General features: G+C 49.5%; 1 protein-coding gene across 1 annotated transcript in view; it reads left to right on the forward strand.

Moving 5' to 3' along the window:
* Positions 1 to 11,259: 11,259 nt before the first annotated feature.
* Positions 11,260 to 24,118, forward strand: part of Kcnn3 (potassium calcium-activated channel subfamily N member 3) — a 157,527-nt gene continuing 144,668 nt past the window's right edge. Inside the window, exon 1 of the mRNA XM_020166218.2 lies at positions 11,260 to 12,549. Coding sequence (XP_020021807.1) covers positions 11,626 to 12,549 — 924 coding nt within the window. The 5' untranslated portion in view covers positions 11,260 to 11,625. The remainder of the gene's footprint in view (positions 12,550 to 24,118) is intronic.

Genomic DNA, 24,118 nt, shown 5'->3' on the forward strand with positions numbered 1-24,118 from the left:
CTCCCCCAGCATCACTTTTGTGGTGCCACACGGATGCACGTTTCTCCTCCTCTCTCTTCTGGTGCATCACTTGGCAACGCTGCTTATCCACATCAAAATGGCCCAGGCCATGGTGACTGAGGAAAAGCTGCGGTGCTGAGCCTCCTCACAAGCCTGGAAGCTGCATCACTGCACTTGGCTTTGGAGTTGGGCCTGTTTGACTGGGATTCTCCAAGCTCTTTAGGAGGGCAAAGGTAAGAAGGTTCAGGTGTCTTCAGTTGGACACGAGCACCAAGATTCTGGGGTCCTCTCCTGAGGTGGACATAGCTAACTTCACATGCACTTTGAGCTCCTCTCTCCTCTTTGAGCAGTGGCATGAACTAAGCTTAACGTACTCATCAGAGTTGGAGTATTGACCCAAGTGTCCTTTTGGGTCAGTTAAACAACACCATACAAGAGGAATGAAAAGCCAGCTACTTGGGAGGCTGAGGCAGGAAGATCTCAGATTGGGGCCAGTCTGGGCAACTTAGTAAGACTCTGTCTTAAAATAAAATAAAAAATGGCTGGGGTGTAGCTCAGTGGTTGAATACTGTGTAGTATATGTGAGGCCTTGGGTTTAGTCCCCACTATGGCAAAACAAAACAAAAAAATCCAAGGAAAAAAATCAAAGGGATGAAAAGTGAGAAGAGAAGGAAAGGAATACTCAGTGGATGCCTCCTGTGAAGCTAACACTCCTTTCCGGTTAGAACTTGTCTGACTGAAGTAGGAAATTCTGGCTGCTTGCTTGTCTCTGGTGCCAGCACTGCACGAATCAATTTCCCAGGTCCACCCCTGGCACTCAGGTCTCTTAGGATCTCTTGCTGTGCTGTGTTTTCACTCCACAGAAGTTTGAGCAGCTGGGCTTTCTGGGTCAGAGTGTATTGGGCAGCCTAAAACTTCTCCACTGGCCATTGAGAATCCATGGCTGTTTCGGCCCTTGTTGGGAGAAGCAGAAGGCTCTACTGGCCAGAGTTGAGCTCACACTTCTGGAAACAGCCACAATGAACTATCAGAGGCTGCAGGGCAGGGTCTTGCCCTTTTCCCTTTTCTTGCCCTCCTCCAGCTCTCCTGGCTGGCTCAGAAGTTTCCCTAATGGAAATGGAAAGAAGCAGCAAAACACTGGCCTTTCTTCCCCTCTGGGGCTCCTAGTTACCAGTTCCTAGGCCCACCAGGAGGCTTAATCTCTGGCTTTGCAGCAGGACAAAAGTATTGTGCTAAGAAAAGAAGATTAGCACTCACTAGGCCTCTTAGTAGTTCCCACGTTGGGCCATAGGATTGTTGCAGCTGCAATCTGCCATAAAAATGGCCCTGGGAACACAATTTTGGAAACAATCAGAGGAGGCAAGGTTTCCAAAGTAGTAGGAAAAAAATCCCCGTTAGAATAATGGCTTATATTTGGTACCCATTCTTTCTGAGATTGTACAGCCTCATCCATTCCTGTTTTGAGGCCTGACATTCAAATGCCAGATGGGAAGGAGCCAAGATAAAGGTGCTGGGCCTTGGAGTCTGAAACAGTTATTTAATCTTGGGGTGAATTCCTTGGCCTATGGCGCACCACTGTCTATGTTAAATGGGGGTGAAAAGAACTACTCTCAAAGAGATTGGTGGATGCAGAAGTCTTTGATCCCTTCCTCCATGTCTCTCTCAATCTCTTTGTATGTACACACACATACATAAATAAAGAGGGTGACAGACTCCTCTAGCCCAGGGTTGATGTGGGTGCGGATTTGTGAGGTGCAAAGCTGACTTTGTCCTCCTCATGGCTATGTTGATGTCACTGACATAGACTCTGAGTGAGACAAGCACAGCTTCCAGAAGGCCACGTTGGCCACACATCTGTGCACATTGGATGGTTGAACCAACACGCTTTCCTACATGCTCTTTCTTTGAAGGTTCTGGGTGGCTGCTGGGGACTCTAGAGAGTGAGGTTGACAGCCCTGCCCAGCAGCTTGCATCTGTTTAGAACACGTCTCCCTGGACCTTCCTGTCCAGTTGATCTGTGGCTGTGAGGAGTTTTGTGGCCTTGGTGACCTAGCCTGATGAGTAGAGAGGAGCTGTGATGTCATATGAATAGGAAACCTGTGATTTTGTGGTGGAGACCCCAGTGGTAGAGAAAAACCTCTGGTCTTGTGGAGGGGAAAAGAATAGCAGGGACAGTGTCCTGATGTCTTGGAGAAGATGCTTATAAGGGTGTTTTGTTCTGGCCTCATAGTAGGAGAAGGATTAGAGGTGACAGTTCTCTGTCACATTGTGGGAGTCCACTACGGGGAGCATGCTGAATTCATGAAGGGGAGTGTAGAAACTAAAAGTGGTGATTATGGTCTGCATTCCTGGTGAGTTCAAATGATGGGGCCTGTGTGGCAGTGGGGGAGCTGGGACACTTCTGCCCCCAGGGCAGTAGAGTGGATCCAGCTCAGAAATGCTCTGGGACCTGTAGTTGTTCCTAAATAAGAGCAGAAGGGCTGTGAAGGTCTTTCCTGAAGACCCGGCTCTGCACACAGCTGCAGGGCCTCTCAGCTCCTCTTTCCTTCCCAGCATCCCACTGAGAGACACGGGTCACAGTGATTATGTGTCCAATTTGGCGGGGAGCCTGTTAAGACACTATTGCTTTTCTAATTCTGGCTAAATCAACATTGGTTTTGTCAAATCTACCTACGCAGGTCGAGTTTGTTGCTTCCAATTTCAGGTGATTTCCATCTTGTCATTCTCTCCTTCTCTCTGCAGCCCATCTAATCCTCGGGCTCTCCAACTGGCCCAGTACCTCCTGGGAAGCATCCTAGCTGCCTGTCTCTGAGGCTTGGCAATTAGAAACCTGGACTCCAGCAGGGAGAACAGCTTCGGGTTATTACTGAGGAGGGAGAGCCCAGTGGCAGTGTCCATAGCAACCCTTGGGCTTTCACCTTCACCAGGAGAGAAGGAAGGCAAGGCAGGCAGGCAAGTGCTGCCTGTTCTGCACTATTGTAAAGCACTGGACATCAGGGCTTGGTCCTGACTGTCTCCCATGGATGTGCTGAGGGGCAAGGGCTTCTCTCCTCATTTGGCAGCAGTGATGTGAAGTGGCACTGAAGCTGGGAGCCTGGGTTTGGGATGGTGGCAGGGAGAGGCTGAGGCAGGCTGTGCTGTTGCTCAGTCCAACTGTGACTTAGAGATGATGGACCAGTGGAAGGGGACATGTCGTGATGATTTGGTTTGGAACCCATCTTGTCCTTAATTTGTGTGAGTTTATGAAATTTATCCCCCAGTTTGGGAGGCCTTCTTTTCTTGCACAGAAGGGTGCCCTCTCACTAAAGGCTTCATGCTACCCTCACCTGGGCCAGACAACAGGGCTAGGTTCTTCTTTCCCAACTGGTAGAAAAACCCAGAGAATCCTGGCAGATAGAAGCCACCTTTGCAAAATATTCATGAAGCCTCATCCTGGCACTGCATCCAGTTCCTGGGCCTCCTTGGAAGGAGGCTGAACATTGAGGTTGGGGGTTCAGGTTTTGTTTGGGGTCTCCATGTCTTTTAAGGTGCCTGGAGTGTGAAGCTATGTGCATATGCCACCAGCAGAGGCCGCCACACTCCTCACAAACCCTCCACAGGTTGCTCTGCCCAGGTGGGCTTGCCTGGGGTGAACATTAGTTGGGGAAGAAGGGGAAGGGGGCTGCAGGCAGTCTCAAAGTCAGAGCAGGGTGTGGGTCTCCAGGCTCTTCCTTCTCTTCCTCCTCTTCCTCTTTTTTCTTGAGACTGGAGTTTGAACTCAGGGCTTCTTGCTTGCAAAGCAGGTGCTCTACCACTTGAGCCACATCTCCAGTCCATGTTACTCTGGTTGTTTTGGAGATGGGGTCTCGTGAATTATTTGCCCAGTCTGGCCTTGAACCACGAACCTTCTGATTTCAGCTTCCCAAATAGCTTAGATTATAGGCATGGGCCTTCGGCATCAAGTCCTTCCTTCTTGAACTGCCACTGGTGGGCTCAGAGGTATCTGGTCCAAACCAACAGCAAGGGCCTACAGTTGCTCCCTACTGCAGGAAGGTGGTTCACCTAGGGCCTCTTGCTGCTTCTTTCTGTGTCAGAGCCCATGGCTGCCTGGCTCTGGGTCTTCTCTTGAGCATCTCAGGGGCCTGTTTTGGGTTTGAGAAACTGTTAGACATTTTTCTCTGAACCTTTTGGGTCTGGGGCCAAGAAGCTAATTTATTCAGTAAATCTTAATTAAGACATGTTCTGAGACAGGCATTGGAGATACAGTGTGAACAAAACAGACATAAATCTTGGCCTAGCGAAGCTGAGTCTCTTGAGGGGAAGGTGTCATTGTTCACACTACAATGTGGGCTGGGAGGGGCGCACCCAGTGACCCAGCATGGCAGGTGAAGGACTCTCTCCATTGACTTGGCTCCAAGCAATCAGCCTTTGGGACAGCTTCAGACTCGAGATGAGGCTCAGATACGGAGCCTTTGCCAGTCAGGGGTCTACATGAGCCCTCCACCAGCCATTGGTCCTTGTATTTATCCAGTCCAAATGGAGCAGCACTTCACAGTTTTCAAAATATGTGTGCCTCTACCAGCTCCCTGAAAATCCAACAGGGCATTGTGGTGACAGAATGTTGGCACTCTGTGCCCATTTCCCGTGCCTTCTTCCCAGATACACTTCTTTCCAGATGCGGCATCAACACCCTTTATTTGACCTTGACCCCTCAAATAAATAAATGTTTCCATCTGGAATGACTCATCTGGCTAGAATGCAAGTTCCCACACCAAAGCCATGGAGAAGGGGTTTGGAGAAGCATTTAAAAATGTATCTCGGTTTTCACAAACCAACCGTGGAGGGGGATGAATGTTCCAGTTTTACACGCTCAGAGTTGTGTGACTTTCTCGTCATGGTCACTGGCAGGAAAATGGCAGCTGTTAGGCAGAGGAGTCGATTCCCAGCCCAAGGCTGCTCCCAGTGCACTGCCTGGCTGCCCAACTCCATCTTCTCTCATGTGAGGACCAGTCTGGCCTTCCACAGTCTCTGGAGCAGAACCACCAATCTTTATCCAGGGAGGTCTCCATGGAGCTTCTCTTTTGAAACCTTCCCCTGCCCTGTCATTGGAGAGGTTTTCATGGAGGACTTGGGGCAGGAGGAGAGGGCAGAATGGATACCTTCTCTAGAAGGGCAGAGAAGAAGCCCAGAGACGGTGACAGTGGCTGAGGGTGTGACCAGTTTGGCTCATGGCTTGGCCTCTTGCTTCCTCTGTGAGCAACAGTAAGCCAGTCACCTTCTCTGAAGCTTGACTCAGTTTCTTCAAATGTAAAATGGGCATATGAATCTACTCCCTGACTTTAGGAACTACATATATCAGAATAAGCCCTCCATAAATGCAGGTGTGGGAGGTCAGGCTATATGTCTCCTTTGCAGTGACACCCAGTCCAGGCACCAGAGTTTCAGTTTTTCTCCAGCAAAGCAGGCGAGGAGACCATGTGAAGCTGAGGAATCCTTGGCATGCATAGGTGGCTAAGAGTTGTTGGTGTGTGGCCTTGTGGCAGGTGGGAGGTGCTGTAGTCCCACCCCACTCTTTGGGTGGTGGCTTGGGGGAGGGTGAAGTAGGCATCAGTTATAAGAGTCCTCACTCCAGGATTTGGACACCCAGGGACTCAGAGAAAAGGTGCATGGATGACAGACCTACATTTAACACATGGCATCCCTGGTGGCCAGTGGAGCTGGTGAGAGGCCAGTGTCCTAGGATCAAAGTGCCACTCATTCACATATTTATCCAACTTATTTATTGGGTGCGGGGTGAGGTAACCAAGAAGCTTATGGTATAAATTATAAGCAGTGGAGGAAAGACCACTTGTACATACAATGCCAACACCAGGAAAGAGGTGAAAAGTGAAATACAACAGAAATACAAGTAAAGTGCTGGGGAATTAAGAGAGAGAGGATGTCAAAATGAGGGAGAGCACAAAGGAGGGAGGTCTGAGGAGTCTGGGTCAGAGGCGCTGCTTACATTGCTTCTCACATCCTAATAGGGCTGGATGCAGAGCAAGCTAGGGTGCAAGGCACTTGAGGCAGAAGGGTGGGATCCAGTTTCAAATCCACAGCTAACTGGTGACCTTGAACAAACCACTAAAACTTTTTTAAACTTTAGTTTATGGCAGTGCTGCCCCCTGCCCTCCTCCCCCATCTACCTTCCAAGGTTGCCAAGAGGTGCAAATGAAGAAATTTACGTGAAAGTAGTTGGAAAGCTATAAAGTGCTATGCAAACACAGTTATTGTTGGTGTTTTCTTTTTTTTCCTTCAATACTGGGGTTTGAATTTAGGGCCTCATGTTTGCTATGCAGGCCCTCTATCACTTGAGCCACTCCACCATCCCACAGTTTTTTTTTTTTAAATTATTATTAGAGCATTAATTAGTCCAGGAACAAAGCTTTTAGATAAGAACACAGTAGAAGTACATCTGGGTGGTAGGTTAATAATGAGTTATCTCTAACTCAATCATCTATGGTCAGGGTAAGTATAGTTGATCTTTATGACACTATCCCTAGATAGTTAAGTACATCCCTCAAAGCACTTGCTTTTCTAGAAACCCATTATTACCTGTCATTGTATCTAACATTCATACATCCACCCATCCATTCATCCATCTACCCATCCAACAAACCATCCATCTATCCATTCATCCATCATCATTCCATTCACCCACCCACTCATCCATCTACCTTTCATCCATTTATCCATCCATCCACCCATCCATCTACCTATCCACTCATCCGTCCACCCATCCATCTACCTATCCACTCATCCATCCACCCATCCATCTACCTATCCACTCATCTGTCCACCTATCCATCCATCATCCATCCATCCACTATGTATCTGTCATTTACCCATCCATCTAATTAACCCTCTATGAGTATATTCATGTCCAGGTATCCTGATCAGTGGTGGGGATACAGAAAAAAATTATACCCCTTTTTCTGTCAAGGAGTACAAGCCTATGGGGGAACATATCCATACAAACCATGAATCATTACTTTTCTTAACCTATTTTCAGTCCGTTCTACCTTTTGGGGGTAACAAGTTCTATAGAGCATAGATTATAGAATTTTAAAACTGAGCGATCTTAGAAATCATCTCTTGTATCTTGCCCATTTGCTAATAGGAAATTGTGGTTGTTATTTGTTGTGAAAAGTCCTGTGACTTCCTCTTATTTGCCTCCCAATGATCTCTTCTTGCTTTCAAGTTCAGTCAGTTCAATCTCTATCAAGTATTATTGTACACCTGGTTCTGTGGAAGAGCAGATGCAGGGAAGAAGATGTCACTTCTGCCCTCAAGAAGGTCACAGTCTGGTAAAAGGACATGCTAAATGATAAGAGCTACACTGCTTGATTTAGAGATGGTGTCAGCACAGGGTTGTGAAAATATAGGAGGAGGGCCTTTGATTTGGGTTGGGGAGCTCAGGCAAGGCTTCTCAGAATGACCTTTGAGTCATATCTTGAAGGATAAAGAGAATTGTGTTAGATGAAGATGTAGGGAAAGGGCATGCCAGGCAGAGGGAATAGAGTGAGCAAAGGCAGGCTTAGGGGAAATTTCAAGAGGCTAGTGATGGTCCTAGAGAAGGAGGAGGTGAAGAACAAAGCTAAAAATGAGGGCAGGGGAGTGGGAGGGACAGTATACCTACGCCTGTGGTGGAGTTGGTATGGCACAAGGCTCTCCTGCTTTCCTGGGTTTAGTGGATGTACCCTTGCTCACGTTCCCTCTGAGGTGCTCTCTGAGGTAAGAAACTTTCCAACACCCCCTTACCCTCCATTTTTGCATACTGGAGAGGCCTAATGTGTCAGCCTTTCACTTTAAGGCAGCATGAAGAGTTGCTAGCCATCATTCAAAGTGTGGTTCAAGTCCTGCCACCTCCATGAAATCTGCCTTTACTACTCAATGCTCTCGGTGAATTCAGTGCCTTGAACACACCTTGTGATCTGTATCATTGCTCTCTGTCACCCCAGGTGAGCATAAATTGTCTTTTCAGTGAGACCATAAGCTCCTGAGGATTGCCCGTGAAAGTCACATGTCTGTGGTATTGTAATGTTTATATGATAATGTTCAATCAATACCACATGTTTAACAAGTACCAATAAGACTGGATCTTGTCCCTTTGGGTTTCAGGACATAAGGCAAGCTCTGAGGTTGGACAGACCTGGGTTTGATCCCAGCTATGCCACCAATTACTTGTTAGTAGCTGTGAGCAAGTTTTAAAACCTGCCTAATGCCTCAGTTTTCTCATCTATAAAGTGGGTGGTGGTCTCAACTCACAGGTTGTTGTGAAGGCACAGTTGTGGCTGAGGATCAGGGGAGGCACTGGGGATTCCCTACAGCGGGGATTTGGGAGTGCAGTGCAGTGGTGGGGTGAACAGGATGGAAAGACTGGCACGTTCAGGCCCTGTGGTTGTGCAGCTCCTGGTTCGTTCACTTTAAAGTGACCTGTATGACCTCACTGGAGCTAGGGAAATGGAAGCCCTGAGAGGTTAGCAGTTGGCTGAGGCTCATACAGTGGGCCAGTTACACAGCTTGTACTGGGGACGTCAGGAAGAGAGCAAAGCTTGGACAGTCTCTGACAGGGGTGGGGACACAGTCTGAATCCAAGGGTGGGAACAGGAAACAGTTGGGTGCTGGCAGATGCTTAGCACCCAGTAAAGGCTTAACAGCTACTCTGCAGGAAAATGCAAGCCCTGGCTTACATGTTTGCCCATTTCTGTGGTATAAATACTCCCCCATCACTGATTTCAAGCTATCAATGTGACATTGTTGGATGTGGAGTTGGGAGGAAAGGTATACAGTAGGTGCACCACTGAGGGCTCAGGGCTGCCACTATGGTGACCAACAACAACATACATGGGGTTCTCCCAAACTCTGTGATGTAGGGACTTTTATCACTCCCACTTTACAGAGAGGAAGATGAGGACCAGAAAGTTATCTTGCCTGTGGCCACACAGACAACCTGTGGCAGAGAAGGGCTCCAACCTGGGAATTCTGACTCTAGAGCCTGATCTCTAAATAAGACCCTGTCTACCTCCTTTTGGGACAGGATCATTGTAACCAGGGGCAAGAGCTACCTCAGTGCATCAGTTGTCAAGTTGCTGCTCCTTCCCAGATGACCCTCTGGTGGCTTTGGAGTAGTTTGGATTCCACCTAGGGTATTGCTCATCCCATTCTGCAAGGCCCTATTTGGATCCTGTTGCACAGTCAGGAGACAGCGAAGAGTCTGTCTCAGAAAGGTGAGCTGAGGCAGAAGGCAGTCTCATGGGTGCCATGGTTACAGAGAGGCCCAGGCCTAGAGTCTGTCCTCTCAAGTTGATTTTCATAGCCTAGAAGTTGTATCCAGCACTACAAGCATAGTAACAGCATATTTCTGCTACTAACAACATATTAATGGTAATTCATTAGAAAGTCATTAAACCTAAATATTCAATTTGGAGCCAACAGGTGGCTCTGTCAGAGGATGGAGGAGAGGGAGGGAAATAAAAAAGACAGGAAGGGAGAACAGGCAGGCAAGCTGGAGGGGTGGGGGTTACTGGAGGGCCTGAATGGGCATGGGAAATGCATGAGAACCTGGGCTTGCATCTGAGCCCTGGCACTGTAATGTGTGTGTGTGTGTGTGTAGGACTGACTACCTCATTGTTGATAATAATATTATTGTGCAGGTGTAATTGCAATTATTCATGTATCTGGGGTTGTGGCTTATATTACAAATAATATTCAGTTCTCAGATGAGGGACTGGAGAGGAGGGAACCGATAGGCAGAGGTTGCTCTGGGCTCATTTGGTGGGAGCTCTGCCCTTCTGTGACCTGCTCATTTGCTGCTGACCTGGACAGCTGCTTTTGAAGCTCACTGTGTGTGTGTGTGCATAAGTGTGCACAGGCCACTGTGTGCACACCCCTATGTACATGCCCACATATGTGGGTGCATATGCATGTGTATTTCTGCGTGTTTGTGTGTTCCTGGATCTTCTACCCTCCTTTTCTCATCTAGAGAAGGAGGTGGACAGAGGCCAAAGGGTGATAGGGAATCAGGAAGCAGACAGGAAGATGCCTCTGTCTTAAAACATCAGCTGTGCCTGGGGGGATTCCAAAATGGTGTCTTCCTCTCTGATCCCTAAGGCTGTTGTGGTTAAAAATGGAAATGAATTCAGCTCTAGTCCCACTTCTTTGGAACCCTGTCTGTACACAGTGGGAGCTTAATAAATACTTGATGATGATGATGCTGAACCTGGGAAGCCAGCAGCTGTTCCCTGCTCTGACTCTTAGAGTCTCATGGGACAAGTCAGGTAGGGAGTGACTATGATGGTGGTGCCTTCAGTCTTCCTGCCAGGTCCTTCTGTGACTCCATGTCCAGCTATAAAGGAAGAGGCTGGAGCCCTGGTCCACATCACACCTTTATTCCTGGGCAGAGTCTCTTTGGTTTTTCCTATCCATCACTTGAACAATATTTATTGAACATTAGAGGAGGAAAGCATCTGGGGTATAGGAACTGTGGGGTCATACTAATCTAGGTTCAAATCCTAGCTCCATTAATTACAAGCTGGGTGACAACTGGCAAATTTCTTAACTTGTTTGTGTTTGAATTTTTTTTCATTCTCCTTTTCTTTCTTCCTTCCCTTTATTTCTTTTTTAGAATTTATGACATCATTTTTATAGTGTTGATGTGAGGGTTGGAAATAACAGAGAGGCGCCTGCACACACATTGCAGGTGCTCTGTCGGTAGTAGGTGAGGTTATTCACCATCAGGAGGAGTGGATGAATCCCCTCTGCTTCTGTGACCTTGAAGTTGTTATTCAACATCTCTGAGCATGTTTTCGCCGTGGTAAAATGGGAACATAATGCCCACCTCCCTGGGTGTTGGGAGGATATACCTGGAATCATATGTGTGAAACAACCTGCCCACTAATAAATGTTTGTCTTCCCCTCCCTGCCGCCTTATCGTGGTGACAGCTCTCCTCCTTAGGAGGACCTCTCTCCCTCCTTCCCGCAGCCCCGCGTGAGCGAACAGTCCTGATCGCTGTGGGCTGGCGAGTTTCGGCCATACCTGTCAGAGAAAAGAGGGCAGCCGCTCCGCATCCAGGTCGTAGAGCAAAAACTACAGTTCCCAGCCCTCGCTGCGCTGCCACCCGGCCGAGGAGCGGAGGACAGCAAGCCCCGCCTCCGGGGAGGAGCCTGGCCGGGGGGCGGAGTTAGGAGGTGGTTGGAGAGTTAAGCCAAGCCAATGAGACCAGCTGCTAATAAGTGGGCTTGGCTTACAATATAACAGTGTCAGGAGGAGGAGAGCGAAGCTATTGAGCCAGCGAGGAGTGAAGCTGAGCCTGGCCTCACACGCTCCTGGAGGACCACCCCCTGAGACAGAGTTCTCTTCGCCCCTTCTTCGTTCTCCAAGCTCTCCTCCTGCCCTCCCTCCCTGCCCAATACAATGCATTCTTGACTGGCAGCGTCTGGACTCCAGGCAGTCCCAGAGAACTGAAGCAAGCCAAAGAGGAGGACTGGAGCCAAGACACTCCGGTGGAGGAGCTTGGATGCCTGGCTTTCTTTGAGGACATCTTTGGAGCGAGGGTGGCTTTGGGGTGGGGGATTGTGCTTCAGGGAATCCAGCCAGGCCCCAAGATGGACACTTCTGGGCACTTCCATGACTCAGGGGTGGGGGACCTGGATGAAGACCCCAAGTGTCCCTGTCCATCCTCCGGGGATGAGCAGCAGCAGCAGCAACAGCAGCAACCACCGCCGCCAGCACCACCAGCAGCCCCCCAGCAGCCTCCGGGACCCCCGCTGCAGCCTCAGCCTCCGCAGCTTCAGCAACAGCAGCAGCAGCTCCAGCAGCAGCAGCAGCAGCAGCAGCCACCGCATCCCCTGTCTCAGCTCACCCAACTCCAGAGCCAGCTTGTCCACCCCGGCCTGCTGCACTCCTCTCCCACCGCTTTCAGGGTTCCCCCTTCGTCCAACTCCACCGCCATCCTCCACCCTTCCTCCAGGCAAGGCAGCCAGCTCAATCTCAATGACCACTTGCTTGGCCACTCTCCAAGTTCCACAGCCACAAGTGGGCCTGGCGGAGGCAGCCGGCACCGGCAGGCCAGCCCCCTGGTGCACCGGCGGGACAGCAATCCCTTCACAGAGATCGCCATGAGCTCCTGCAAGTATAGCGGTGGGGTCATGAAACCCCTCAGCCGCCTCAGCGCCTCCCGGAGGAACCTCATCGAGGCCGAGCCTGAGGGCCAACCCCTCCAGCTCTTCAGCCCCAGCAACCCCCCAGAGATTGTCATCTCCTCCCGGGAGGACAACCATGCCCACCAGACCCTGCTCCATCACCCCAACGCCACCCACAACCACCAGCATGCCGGCACCACTGCCAGCAGCACCACCTTCCCCAAAGCCAACAAGCGGAAAAACCAAAACATTGGCTATAAGCTGGGACACAGGAGGGCCCTGTTTGAAAAGAGAAAGCGACTCAGTGACTATGCTCTGATTTTTGGGATGTTTGGAATTGTTGTTATGGTGATAGAGACCGAGCTGTCTTGGGGTTTGTACTCAAAGGTAGGGCTGTGGTTTCTCTTTATACCTTGAACAAAAGGAATATGTAGGTAGGTAGGTAGGGAGAGAAAGAGAGAGAGAGAGAGAGAGAGAGAGAGAGAGAGAGAGAGAGAGAGAGAGAGATGGAGGAGGTGTTTGCTCAGTTATGTGGAACACTCTAACTTCCCATGGTTTTCCTTCTTGATCCTGGGAGAATTCATTCCTTGCTTCCCTTTGGGGGGGAACATCCCAATATACTGTCTAATTTGCAGACTCTGTTAGGGGATTGGAAAATCCCTTCTGAGAAATCATTTTTCCTCCTGGCTCACTTGTACTAAAGCATAACCCAGAAGCTTAAAGCACCAATTAATTACACTGTGCCTTGATGTGTTTGCCAGTTACTGCGACTTCCCCTCCTTTCCTCCCCTCCCTGCTCCACTCCATTTTCCCCAGGATAAAAAAGAAATAAATGTCTGAGCTGGGGGTGGGGATTCCGTACCATTCCCCAAGTCCCTTCCTTCCCTGTCTTTTCCCTTTCTTCCCAAGTTTCTATTTCCCTCCTCTTCCCAGAGAGACTCAGGGCAAAATAGAGAAGCCTCTGTGGCCTGAGTCTCGGAGGGCACCAGGGTAAAAATAAAGGTGGAGGAAATCAGCATTCCCTTCCCTCAGGAAAGAGGACTCAGAATAAACCTGCTGCCGCCTCGTAAACATCCCTGATAAAAATGGCTACAGGTGTTACCCCGGCAGAGCAGATGGGCGCTGCCTTGGCATCAGCAGGGAGGTGGGGGCGCCTCTCCTTGGTATGGGATGACAGGGCTTCCCCAGCGGTCCCCGCGAGCCCGCGCCCCCAGCTCAGCCCCGTTCTCCCCTCCCATCTTTACTCCTTCTCCTCGGGGATAAATAAAGATGCATGTATGTGAGTGCGCGCTGGATGGATAGATGTCCTCAGCCACTGGCTTTTCCAGGGACTGGCCCCACTGCTCTGGCCTCTCGGTCCAACCCAAAGTTGGAGGGGAGGGCTCCCCGCCCCCAGCTCCCCCGCGGGGATCGAGATTGAGGAAGGTGGGTTTTGCCGATGCTCTGCTTGCCAGGGAGTCCTGCCGCCGGCTGGAAGGCTTGGAGACCTGAAATCGTTGGACAAGTGGCTTTTCCCCCCACATTACACACATTGGTGTGTGTTGTGTGTGTTTCTATGTGTGTGTACTTGGTCTGTGTGCCTGCTTGTTGGTTGGATTTCTCTATTTGTCATTTTGGTCAGGGGGTGGCTGAGCTGGCTGGCGGGTAGTTGGGAGGGGTTCAGCTGTTGGAGGTTTCAAATAGAGCTTGTTTCAGGCAGGGCACAGCTGCTGCGAGACTGTCACATTCCTTATTGAAATCCAGCCACAAAACCCAAGGAGGTGCTGATCGGGTTTCCCCCATTCCCAGTATCTCTCTTTAATCGGGAATGGGCAGACTTGCCTGCTCTGGAACGGGTGGGGCAGACCTGTCAGACAGCGTGAATTGCCAGAACCCAGACTTCCAAGCAGAGGGTCCTCCGGGGACCTGGCTGCTCCGCTGGAGTCCTTGGAAGCTGCTTCAGTCTAAATAGCTCCAGGATGAGCCCCTCAGTGAGCAGAAGCGAGTGGGGTTTCCCCTGGAAGCGCAGCTCACTTAGTCATTCCCTGTAACAAGCCTCTGAGTCTGCAGGTTGCTTTGCTCACTGCCTTCTCAGAACCACCTCTCCTGCTGGGCGCTCTGCTCTGGAGATAGGGGTGACAGTCATCCCCTGGGGATCAAGAGCCCTGCCTGAGGGAAACCCATAAAGACCCAAGTGCTAGGGAGTAAGGGGAAAGGGTAACACCAGTATTTCCTCTCTCAGTAACCACCCCCCTCCACCCCGGTTGTCAGAGCTCTTAAGGAAACGGCTTTTCCTGGAGATTGGCTGTGCACAGCTCCCAGCATGAGATCCATGCTCATTTGTCTGAATGTGCTGGGAGGGTCACCACTGGGCAGGAAAGAGCCATTTTCCCTGACTGGGGCAGATGCCACCACTGATGGGGTACTCAGGGAAAGGGACCTTCCCAGAGCTGGGGAAGGCAGACAGTAGGTGAAGGAAGGGTGAGACAACCTGAGGTGCTTGGTTTCCTCCAATCCTAAATCTCTGACATTTTGGATGGTGGTGGAACAGAGGGGCAAACTGTTTAGTAGGTCGTTTGCCTCACCTGGTGAGGTGGCCACTTCTGTGCACCTTAGGGCTGGAACTGGGACAAGCAGGACTCACTTTAACCTGCTCATTCACTCACCTGACCTTCCAACTAACCCCCCACCCCCGTGGTTTGAGCTGTCTCAGGAATGCGTATTTTCTGGGTATCTTTTATATGACAGGCTTAATGGACATGGGGTGTGGGGATGGGGAAGATAGTCCTGACTCTCCTGGAGGCAAAAGGAATTGTGTCAAACAATCAGACTAAAGTTGGAACCCCAGCTCTGCCACTTCCAGTTGTGTGATCTTGGATAAATCATGCAGCTCTGCCAGTCTGTTTCCCAGTGGTCAATTGGGGAGATTAGATCAGATGAGCATAAGGCACTCCATCCAGCGCCTGCTCAATAAATGGGAGTGTGTGATTGGTACTGATAATGATACGAGAGATGGCTTTTTCCCTGTAGTCTAACTCTGACTCTAGAGTGAATTGGGAATTAAGACTTGTGAATGGAGGGGAGAAGTTCTGAGAAGGTCTGACTGGAACCCATCTTTAAACATGGATTTCTGATGAGTGTCCACTCTTTATCCTTGTGAAGGGAATGGGCCTTGTGACAAGAGCATTTGGCTTAGAAGGAAAATCTTCATGGGAGAGCTCAGAGGCACTTAGGGGTCCTGGGGATGGCTGAGTGACATTCTTTTGCTGGAGAGTTTGTGTGTCTGACTGGCTTTGCCCACCATTCTGGAGGCCTTGGTAACCACAGGCATCCCAGTCAGTTTGGACAATTCTGCACTTATGGTGGCAGTTTCTATTAAAAAACCCTTAAGAAGGGACACACTTTTTTTTTTTTTCTCAAGTGATTGAAGCCATCTATCCTTATGACTGAGCTGCCTCTTTCTGAAGTTCTCTTGTATTTGATGGGGTTGTGGATTTTCTACTTACCTGTCTGTCTTTGACTGGCATCTGTTGCCGGGGAAGGAATTCACCATGAAGGCCCCAGGTCTCTGGAAAAGAAACGTGGCATATACCCTGAGTGTGTTCAAAGTTGATGCAAAAGAGAGCCAGTGTGAGGAGGTTGAGAAATTGGGACAGAACAATCCCCAGCTCCCACCCTCACAGACTGTAGGCGATGACACTGAAAGGCAGCTCTGCTGGGAGCAGGAGGGATCATCCCGAGCAGGGAGCGGGGAGGTGGGGCTTGGCTCTGGTGAGAGGGAGCTGCTCATCATGGCAGAGGGATGCTGAAATGGCCCCAATAGGTCCTTAAAGGTACTGAGCTGCCGCTGAATTGAAGGAGGAGTCCAGTGGTGTTTTTTTGTTTTGTTTTGTTTGTTTTTTTCAATAGGTAGATTTGCTCTCTGGAGACTTAGACACTATGACTAGGCCAGGTCTGGAGATTCTGTTGAGAAATCTTGGTGATAATGCCTCTACTTATCAGTGCCTCTCTATCAGGTTGAGGATTTGAGCAGTCATTCTTACTGTCCTTAATTTTCTTCTAGAACTAGTTTGAGCCACATAACCCCATTGCCTTAAGCTGCCAGCAATTCTTACTCCACTGAGTAAGAATTGTGTTAGGGATGGGCCTAGTCTAACCCCCTCCTCTGCCCACCTACAGGGTGGGATAGGACTCTCTCACCCCACTCTGCCATCTTGTTGGTGGCTGAGCTGGTGCCTCTGTCTGGATGGCCCTTGAGTAGTGGGCCTTGTTTCTCAGGGACCTTGGGCCTCAGCTATGGATTATCTCACAGGAGGGTGGACACACTGTGAAGCAGGATAGCTCTCTGAACACCCTCACACTACTTACCCACCCTGGCCTCAAAATCCATGTGAGCTTCACCTCTGCCTACCTCTTACCCCTCCTTCCCATCCCACCAACTTCTTGTCCCTCTACTCCTCTTTGCTACTCTTGTGTCACCAGGAATGTGAATTCCCTGTGAATTCTTCCATGAGTGGTTTCTTTCCTCACCTCTTGTTACCTTTCCTTCTTTAGATCGCCCAATGGCTTCTCTTCAGGCCTAGAGGAGCCCAACCCCTAGCCATTCACTCTTCAAAGAGAATGGTGTCTCTTAGGCCAGGGTCAACTTACTGCTTATCTCTTCTGCTGCCCTCACAGAGGCTGGGGAAGTCCACCCCCAGTCTCCACTAGGAATGACTGATAGTATCCCAGTCTTCCTCTTCCTTCTTCTTTGGGGGCTAGGGATAGAACACAGGGTCTCATGCATGCCAGATAAGCACTCAGCCACTGAGCTACACCTCTAGCCTCAGCAGTATCCCAGTTTTTCTGCTCCTCTGTAGGACAGAGCTCTGGCAGGGATTGGCTAGGTGAATGATTCTGCACCTTCTTGGGCCCACATACCTCATGGGGGTAGGCAGGTGGCTGAGGAAGATGTTCTGGTGTTTTCCAGAAGATCCCTCAGGGCACTAGGGGTTTCAGGCATATCGGGGAAGTAGGAATAGGATAGACCCCTTTCTAGACTCTTCCCGCAGGGTGATCTGTGGGCTGCAGAAAGGCAGGAGACTGCTTAGGAATGATTTGGGTGCAGGCAGCAGCTTGAGAGCCAGCTGCCAAGGGCCCCAGGAACACATTTTATTGTCACAGGTCACACTGAGTGTGTTGGCTCAAGGGAGGGCAAGCAGTTCTGGCAGTGTGAAACCAGCCTTTCACCCCCACCCCCCTTAGGATGGTGGCTACTTTATTTTTAATCTTTGTGGATAGTCAGCAAATGAGTCAAGCGTTTGTAACCCACAGGGGGACAGCTAACTTTTCATATGTGCTTTCCTTTGCGTGTCATCACACTATTTATAACCATCCTGGGGGAAAGACTTCATAATACATCCGGACATCCCTTCCCCATGAAGGGTGATAGCTGGGCACTGGGCACTGGGACAATGGCTGGGCATTTGTGTTCTGTGTAGGCTAATTAGAAAGCTATCCATGGCCTTGTAGTTCCCTTGTTTAGCTTTTAGGAAGAGGGATTTGTGAGGCCATTGTCAAACGATCTGTCTTAAAAAAACATATGGCAGAGAAAAACAAAATAAAAGGCAATTTGAGTAACCTGTGTTGTGAACTTGAGGCCTGGATGAAAATGTAAAATCAGAATAGAGAAGAATTGAGCTTTGGTTCTGCGGCAGTTATTCATGAAGCACATTTTGGGGAGAAAGTATGTGTGTGTGTGTGTGTGTGTGTGTGTGTGTGTGTGTGAGCTCTATATTGATGAAATATCACTTTTCTCAGCTCAGTGACAGGAAGACCAGCACATTCATTGGTAGCTGTTTTTCTTCTCTTTCTTTCAAAACCCAAAGGGAGACAGAGAAAGAAGAAAGCCACCTATTCCTCTTTAAATAATGAGGGTGGGGAATTCTAAGACTGTGCTGTTCTCAGGAGCTATGGGGAGGAAAATTCTAGTGCCTTTTCTTCTGGTGAGGAAAGTCCGGAGGAGGCTAATGGGTTTTTGGGGCCCCCTCCTCCTGTCATTACACCCTCAGGAACTCAGCTGGGATCTGGGAGGCAGGAGGAGAGGGGGGCTGGGGGCAGGTACCACACTGCTTCAGTTTTGTGCCCAGCACTGCATCCGGCTTGAATGTTGCTGAGTGACAGGAGCTGGGGGGCAAGGACTGTTTGTTGAGTCCTGGGTGACTTTATACCCACAGTCCTAGGAGTAGGTGGTGCTCAAGGCTCACTTTGCAGATGAAGTCATGGACCAGGCTGATACTGCTAGTGGATGCAGCCCTGAGATAAGAACCCTGGCCCTTTCGATTTTCAAGTTCATATCCTTTCCCTGGCTTACTGCTGCTGGATACATTACTTTTTTTTCTGGGGTTTGAACTCAGGGCTTCATGCTTGCAAAGCAGGTGCTCAACCTCTTGAGCCACTCCTCCAGTCCATCTTGCTCTGGTTATTTTGGAGATGGGGTCTTGAGAACTATTTTCTCGGGCTGGCCTGGAATCAAGATCCTCTTGATCTCAACTCCCCAAGTAGCTAGGATTACAGGCATGAGGCATGAGCCACTGTGCCTGGTCATTACTTTTTCTTTTTTTTTTTTTTTTCCTATGCTGGGGTTGAATCCAGAGCCTTGCATGTGTTAGGCAAATGCTCTATCATTGATCTATACCCCCATGCCAAATTGCTTATATTTTAAAAAGGGACAAATAAAGGTGATACAAAATGTTGGGACAGGAGGAGCTTTACCAAGAGATGGGCGGGAAGGGCTTGATTGGGTGGAGATGCCAGTGCAGGCACTGAGAGAAAGCAAGTTCTTCAAGGAGGCCAGGGAAAGGGAGGCCTGTATCCATAGTGAGATTGTGGACAGGTCCATGGTGGGTTCTTGTTGTGCCTCCTTCCTGGTGGTCTGGTGATATTGCCCCAGAGCAACACTGGAGGACTGTGAGGCGTTCGGTGTGAGGATTACAGAGAAACAAGGACCCATCTTGCAGAGGCCTGCTTGGCTGGTGTGGGCTCCTACCACAGTACCATTCCCACCCATAGTGAGCCTGTACCCCTTCTCCTCCAAACCTGGCTGTATACTTCTGTACTTAGCTTCCTCACCTCTTTCACCCCTGACTGGCTGCTCACTTAGTCCTCTTTCTCTTTCCTTTTCTTCCTTTTTCTTTCTTTTCTTTTTTTTTTTTTTTTGTGGTTCTGGGGTTTGAACTCAGGGTCTACACTTTGAGCCACTCCACCAGCCCTTTTTTTTGTGACAGGTTTTTTTCTGAGATAGGATCTATTTGCCTGGGCTGGCTTTGAACCGAGATCCTCCTGACCTCTGCCTCCTGAGTAGCTAGGATTACAGGTGTGAGCCGCTGCCACCCAGCTCTCCTTTTCCAGTCCTAGCTGTGTAGTCACTTATTGGGGTATATCCAAATGGGTTCAGCATCTTAGCTCCTACCATGTATTTTTATTCCCATTGTCCTTCAGAATCCCCACAGTGACACCAGGAGTTATCACAATCAGCTGTATTTCACAGATGAGAAAAACTGAGTTGCCATGTTTTATGGTTTACTCTGGGTAGTTGCAGGACTGTCCAACTTACTCCAGATGCAGATGGATGTAGCTCAGGTCTCCAGTGCTCTGCTAGTTTCCCTGTTCCAAAACCCACTACAAAACTCTGCTGGGAATTTGAGTGAGGGAACCTCCCTATTGCTGGTTCTAGAATTCACTTCTTTTTTTCTTTCTTCATTGTTGAATTCCCTTTTCCTATTTCCTATGCCTTTGTTTAGCTCTGTCAGCACCATTAGTGCTGAAGAAAGGTCTGCCTCTGCTTTGAAGGAGCCCCAAGGAGGTGCTGCTACTTCTTGCTTCTAGCTTGTTGTCTGATCTTTGTCAAGTCCCTTCCTCTCTCCACACCTGCCTTTGAGTTAAAACTCCTTTCCTGTTCCAGGGGTTTGTAATCTGACTCCATTTCATGTTCTATCCCAAAGACAGGTTAGTCCTTGTCCTCAAACTACATTCTCCAGGGGCATCCTGCAGGCAGCCAGACATTCAGATGACATCGATCCAGACTGGGCCACTGGTTTATGGTGTTGGTGCTTGGGAACATACGGAAGACTGGGGATATTGGATAGGCTCCTGGAAAGAGGTGGGGTGATCCTTGAAGGATCAGACAAGTCAGGATGGACAGGTCCTGGGTAGGGGTTCGTGTCTGCACATGAGGATTTTGGAAGCTAGGCTACAGGGAGAAAAAACATGTAGGAAACAAGGTTGTGTGTGTGTGTGTGTGTGTGTGTTGGGGGGCACAGGGGCAGGCAGGAAGGAAAAGAAGATAAGCAAGTCACTGGACTGTGCCTCATCCTGAGAGGTTCTGAACAGGGAGTTGGGGGCCTGGGCACAGTGATGGATTTAATACTTAGTAAATTGCCAGGAACTCAGAGTTCTGTACCCGGGCCATGAAGACGTGACTGTCTTCTTTTCTCAGAGGTGATTGAGCTTACCTGGCACAAGTAGCCTGGAGTGGTAATTAAGGGCTTGGGATCTAGATTCAAATCCTGACTTTGTGGTATACTGGTGGTGGGTCCTTAGGAACCCAGAGTTTTTTCCTCAGATGGTAAGAGATACTCTCAACCCCTCCCTGTAGTATAGCACCCAGCACAAAGTCAGGCAAAGGCTGAGCTCCAGTATCTGCCAGCTATTGTTTTTGTTAGGGTAGTTGCAAGAAGATGCCACCTGGAGGATCAAGACTGAAGGGGCATGGGAGCATGTCACCTGTGCGTGTTCTACAGGTGGGTACAGAGGAGACAGTGTCCTTTAAGGAGAAAGGGGCTCTTGAGCACATGAGGAACGTGCCCCATTTCTCATAAAACGGCCTCACTTGTGGTGACAAGCTTCTGGGTCTTGTTCCTGGAGGGGTCTCTGTGTATAAGTAAGACGGAAGTGGGCTGTTCCCTGGAAGGTGGGGCTGTAGCTGTGGCCTGGCCTGGACTTCTGGAGCCTTCTTACACCATGGGCTGTTATTCAACACTCAGAGTCAGCAGTCTCTGGCCAGGGCATAGCTAATTGGTTGTGGACATTCAAATAGGACAGGTGGAGAGAGAACAAAAATAAACCCATGGGGCCAGGCCAGAGGCTGAGAGGCCTGGAGGAAGGTCAGGGAAAGACATGATGACCAGGAAGAAAGAGGCTGAGAGCCAGGGGCTCCAGAGGGAGCACCAACTAGGAGGCCAACCTAGGACAAAACCAGGGAAGTAAAGAGTGCTGCAACTTGCTTGATATGTCATCAAGAGAACACTATTTCCCCTTTAAAACTTAAGATAGGAATGCTTTCTAGAAATTACAAGGTTCCTTCTGCCTCTTTCACCTTGCTTAGAGCACCAGGGCTGCCCTCCCAGCCAGGCACCACGAGCAGCTGGGCAGGGGAGGGACATGCCAGGGAACCCGGGCTTGCCTGTATGGAAGCTATCTTTTTTTTTTTTTTTTCTACAAGGCCTGGTCTCAAGGTAACCAGAGTTGTATTCTGAACAGAGCCTTAGTGATACTAAATGAACAACATGCAAATGATGTGTGAAATAATATGCAAATTGGCATCTGTTATTTTTGAGTCAGCTTTTTGGGCATTTTTCTTAAAGGACAAGAGTGGTGCTCGGTGTCAAATGAACAGGAAAGCTGGCTTAAAGTTCACTCCTTGCAAGAGCTGCATGGGCTGGTGCCTACCCCTGGGGACTTGCAGGTACTGGGTCTGCCAGCCAGCACAGATAAAGTCAATCATTTAGCACTTAGTCTCAGGTTTATAGATGGAGAAGCCCTTAAGGGTGGGTGCCTTGCCCAGGGTCACCCAACAAGCAGGGAGGAGAAAGCAGAAGATCTGCTCACTCAAATGAACCATATCTCCTTCCTGACCTGTGGGTGGCTCTGAACTGAAGGAAGCCCTATGGGGAGGCAGGAAGAAACTGCCTTGGGTGCTAACTTTGGCCCACCCCCAACTGCTGGGTTACCTTTAGGACTCTCTGTGCCTTAGTTTCCCATTTATAAGTGAGGACATTGACATTCACTAGCCTAGTGAGAATTACAGTTGATAATGGTTGAGTTAGGAGCTAGCGCAGTGGCTGGCACCTCCCAGGCTGCCAACAAATAGTGGTTCTTCCTAGCATCTTTGCCTGAGTTGGCACCTGCCTGCATCCTGACTCACAAGGTCTACCACAGGGATTTTTGCCGAGCCTTTTATCCTTTTGGGGATTTCTGATTTTAACAAATTGAGGCTTAGCCATTTTCTTTCTTTTCTGGCTTCCAGTGGGTAAGATGTCAGCTCTCCAAATACCTTCTGTACATAAGGATGCCTAGAGCCTCTGACAGGGTGATGTTATCTTCTTCCAGGGTGAGGGCTTAGGGTAAATCATGTTACCATGGGTCAGGCCATGCCTTTGAGGGGCTCAGGGCTTGAAGGTGTTGGTAGGAGGGCCCAGGGAAACCCTTTTCTGGGGGCAGCTGGGGGCATATCTGCCCGGGGTGGCATCATATCTGCCTTGAATGGCCAAGCTCCATGGAAAGTCATGTATGCCAGCCTGGGTGGGCATGGTCCTACCACAGTCCTCCTTACAGGAGGCCCAGAGCAGTTACACGACTTGTCCAAGGCCACTCAGCATTGTAAGTAGCAAAGATTTAGCAGGAATCCAGGAATTCTGGGACTTAATCCTTCCTCTCCTTTTCTTTCTCCAATCCCTCTTCCATAAGCGTTCTAAATTCTAGAGTACCAAGGGTCTGTGTTCCCAAGGACTCAAGACAGCTTCAGGGCTCTCTCTTTAACCAAGTGTTTTGTTATCTGCTATCTCTTTCTTAAAAAGCTCAGGCTTTCACTGTAGACCACAGACAGGGCTGGAGGCTTAGGGGTGGCTTTGGGTAGTGGTCTATGTCTGGAAGGTGGGATTAAAATTCCTCTTGCTGAGGATGGAGCTGGAAGATTGAGAATGGTTCAGGGCTGGGAATGTAGCTCATTGGTGGAGTGCTTCCCTAGCATGCTCAAGGCCCTGAGTTCAAGCCCCAGTCATAGCAAAGAAAGGAAGGAAGGAGGGAAGGAAAGAAAAGACCTGGTTCCCAGGGGGCTCTTGTTCTTGTACTGGTCACTGGTGGCCTCTGCCTTGGTTGTCTCTTCCAAGAGCTCAGTGGCCTTGGGATTATATAAGGTCCTTCACAGCTGGGCCATGGTTCCCTGCCTTGGGCTGGACCTGGTGTTTGGTTCTGCCAAGGCACTTTCCCTGCTCCCAGGGAAGAAATGGTACTGAGAGAGTGGGAGGGCATTTCTGGCGTGAGGCGCCAGGCTGGGTCCATGCTGTCTGCCAGGGATCTTGAGATCCCTCAGGAATGAAATGGAGTTGATACAGCTGAGAGCAAGTCTTCGACAGGGGTTGAGTCATGAGGGTTTCCTTGCAGACTGACGATCACTTGTGATGCTCCGTCCCCAGCGGCTTGGGAGAGAGTGCTCTGCTCCCATAAAATGCAAACGTCTTCCCTCTTCCATAGAAACCACTGTGAAGCAACAAGGAGTGAAAAGAGGAGTTGGATGGGGGAGGAGAAGAAAGTGAATATTTATTAAGGGCCTTTCTCGCACCTCATCTCATCAAATCCTCACAACAGCCCCGGGAAGTGGATATAATTACCCTCATTTTACTAATGACAGACTGAAGGCTCAGAGAGGGTAACTGACTTACCCAGGGCCTCTTGGGAAACTGTGGAGTTGGGTTTTGAACTCAGAGCAGTGTCTCTGAAGCCCTCTCTCAGGTGGAAGACAGGCTGTTGCAGACCATGTGGATGGGTTATTTGAAGTCAAGAGGCTGTTCTCATCTCTCAGAGCATCCCTGCCCTACCTACTTTATTGTATTGCCTCATTGCCCTGCCAGTCTTTGCAGTGCCTCAGCGGATGACTTGTGTGGGGGAGAGGTGTGTGTGTGTGTGTCTGTGTAGGACACTGTCATTTTAATGCAGAGGT

The sequence above is a fragment of the Castor canadensis genome, chromosome 11 (genome assembly GCF_047511655.1).
Source record: "Castor canadensis chromosome 11, mCasCan1.hap1v2, whole genome shotgun sequence".
Classification (NCBI taxonomy): Eukaryota; Metazoa; Chordata; class Mammalia; order Rodentia; family Castoridae; genus Castor; species Castor canadensis.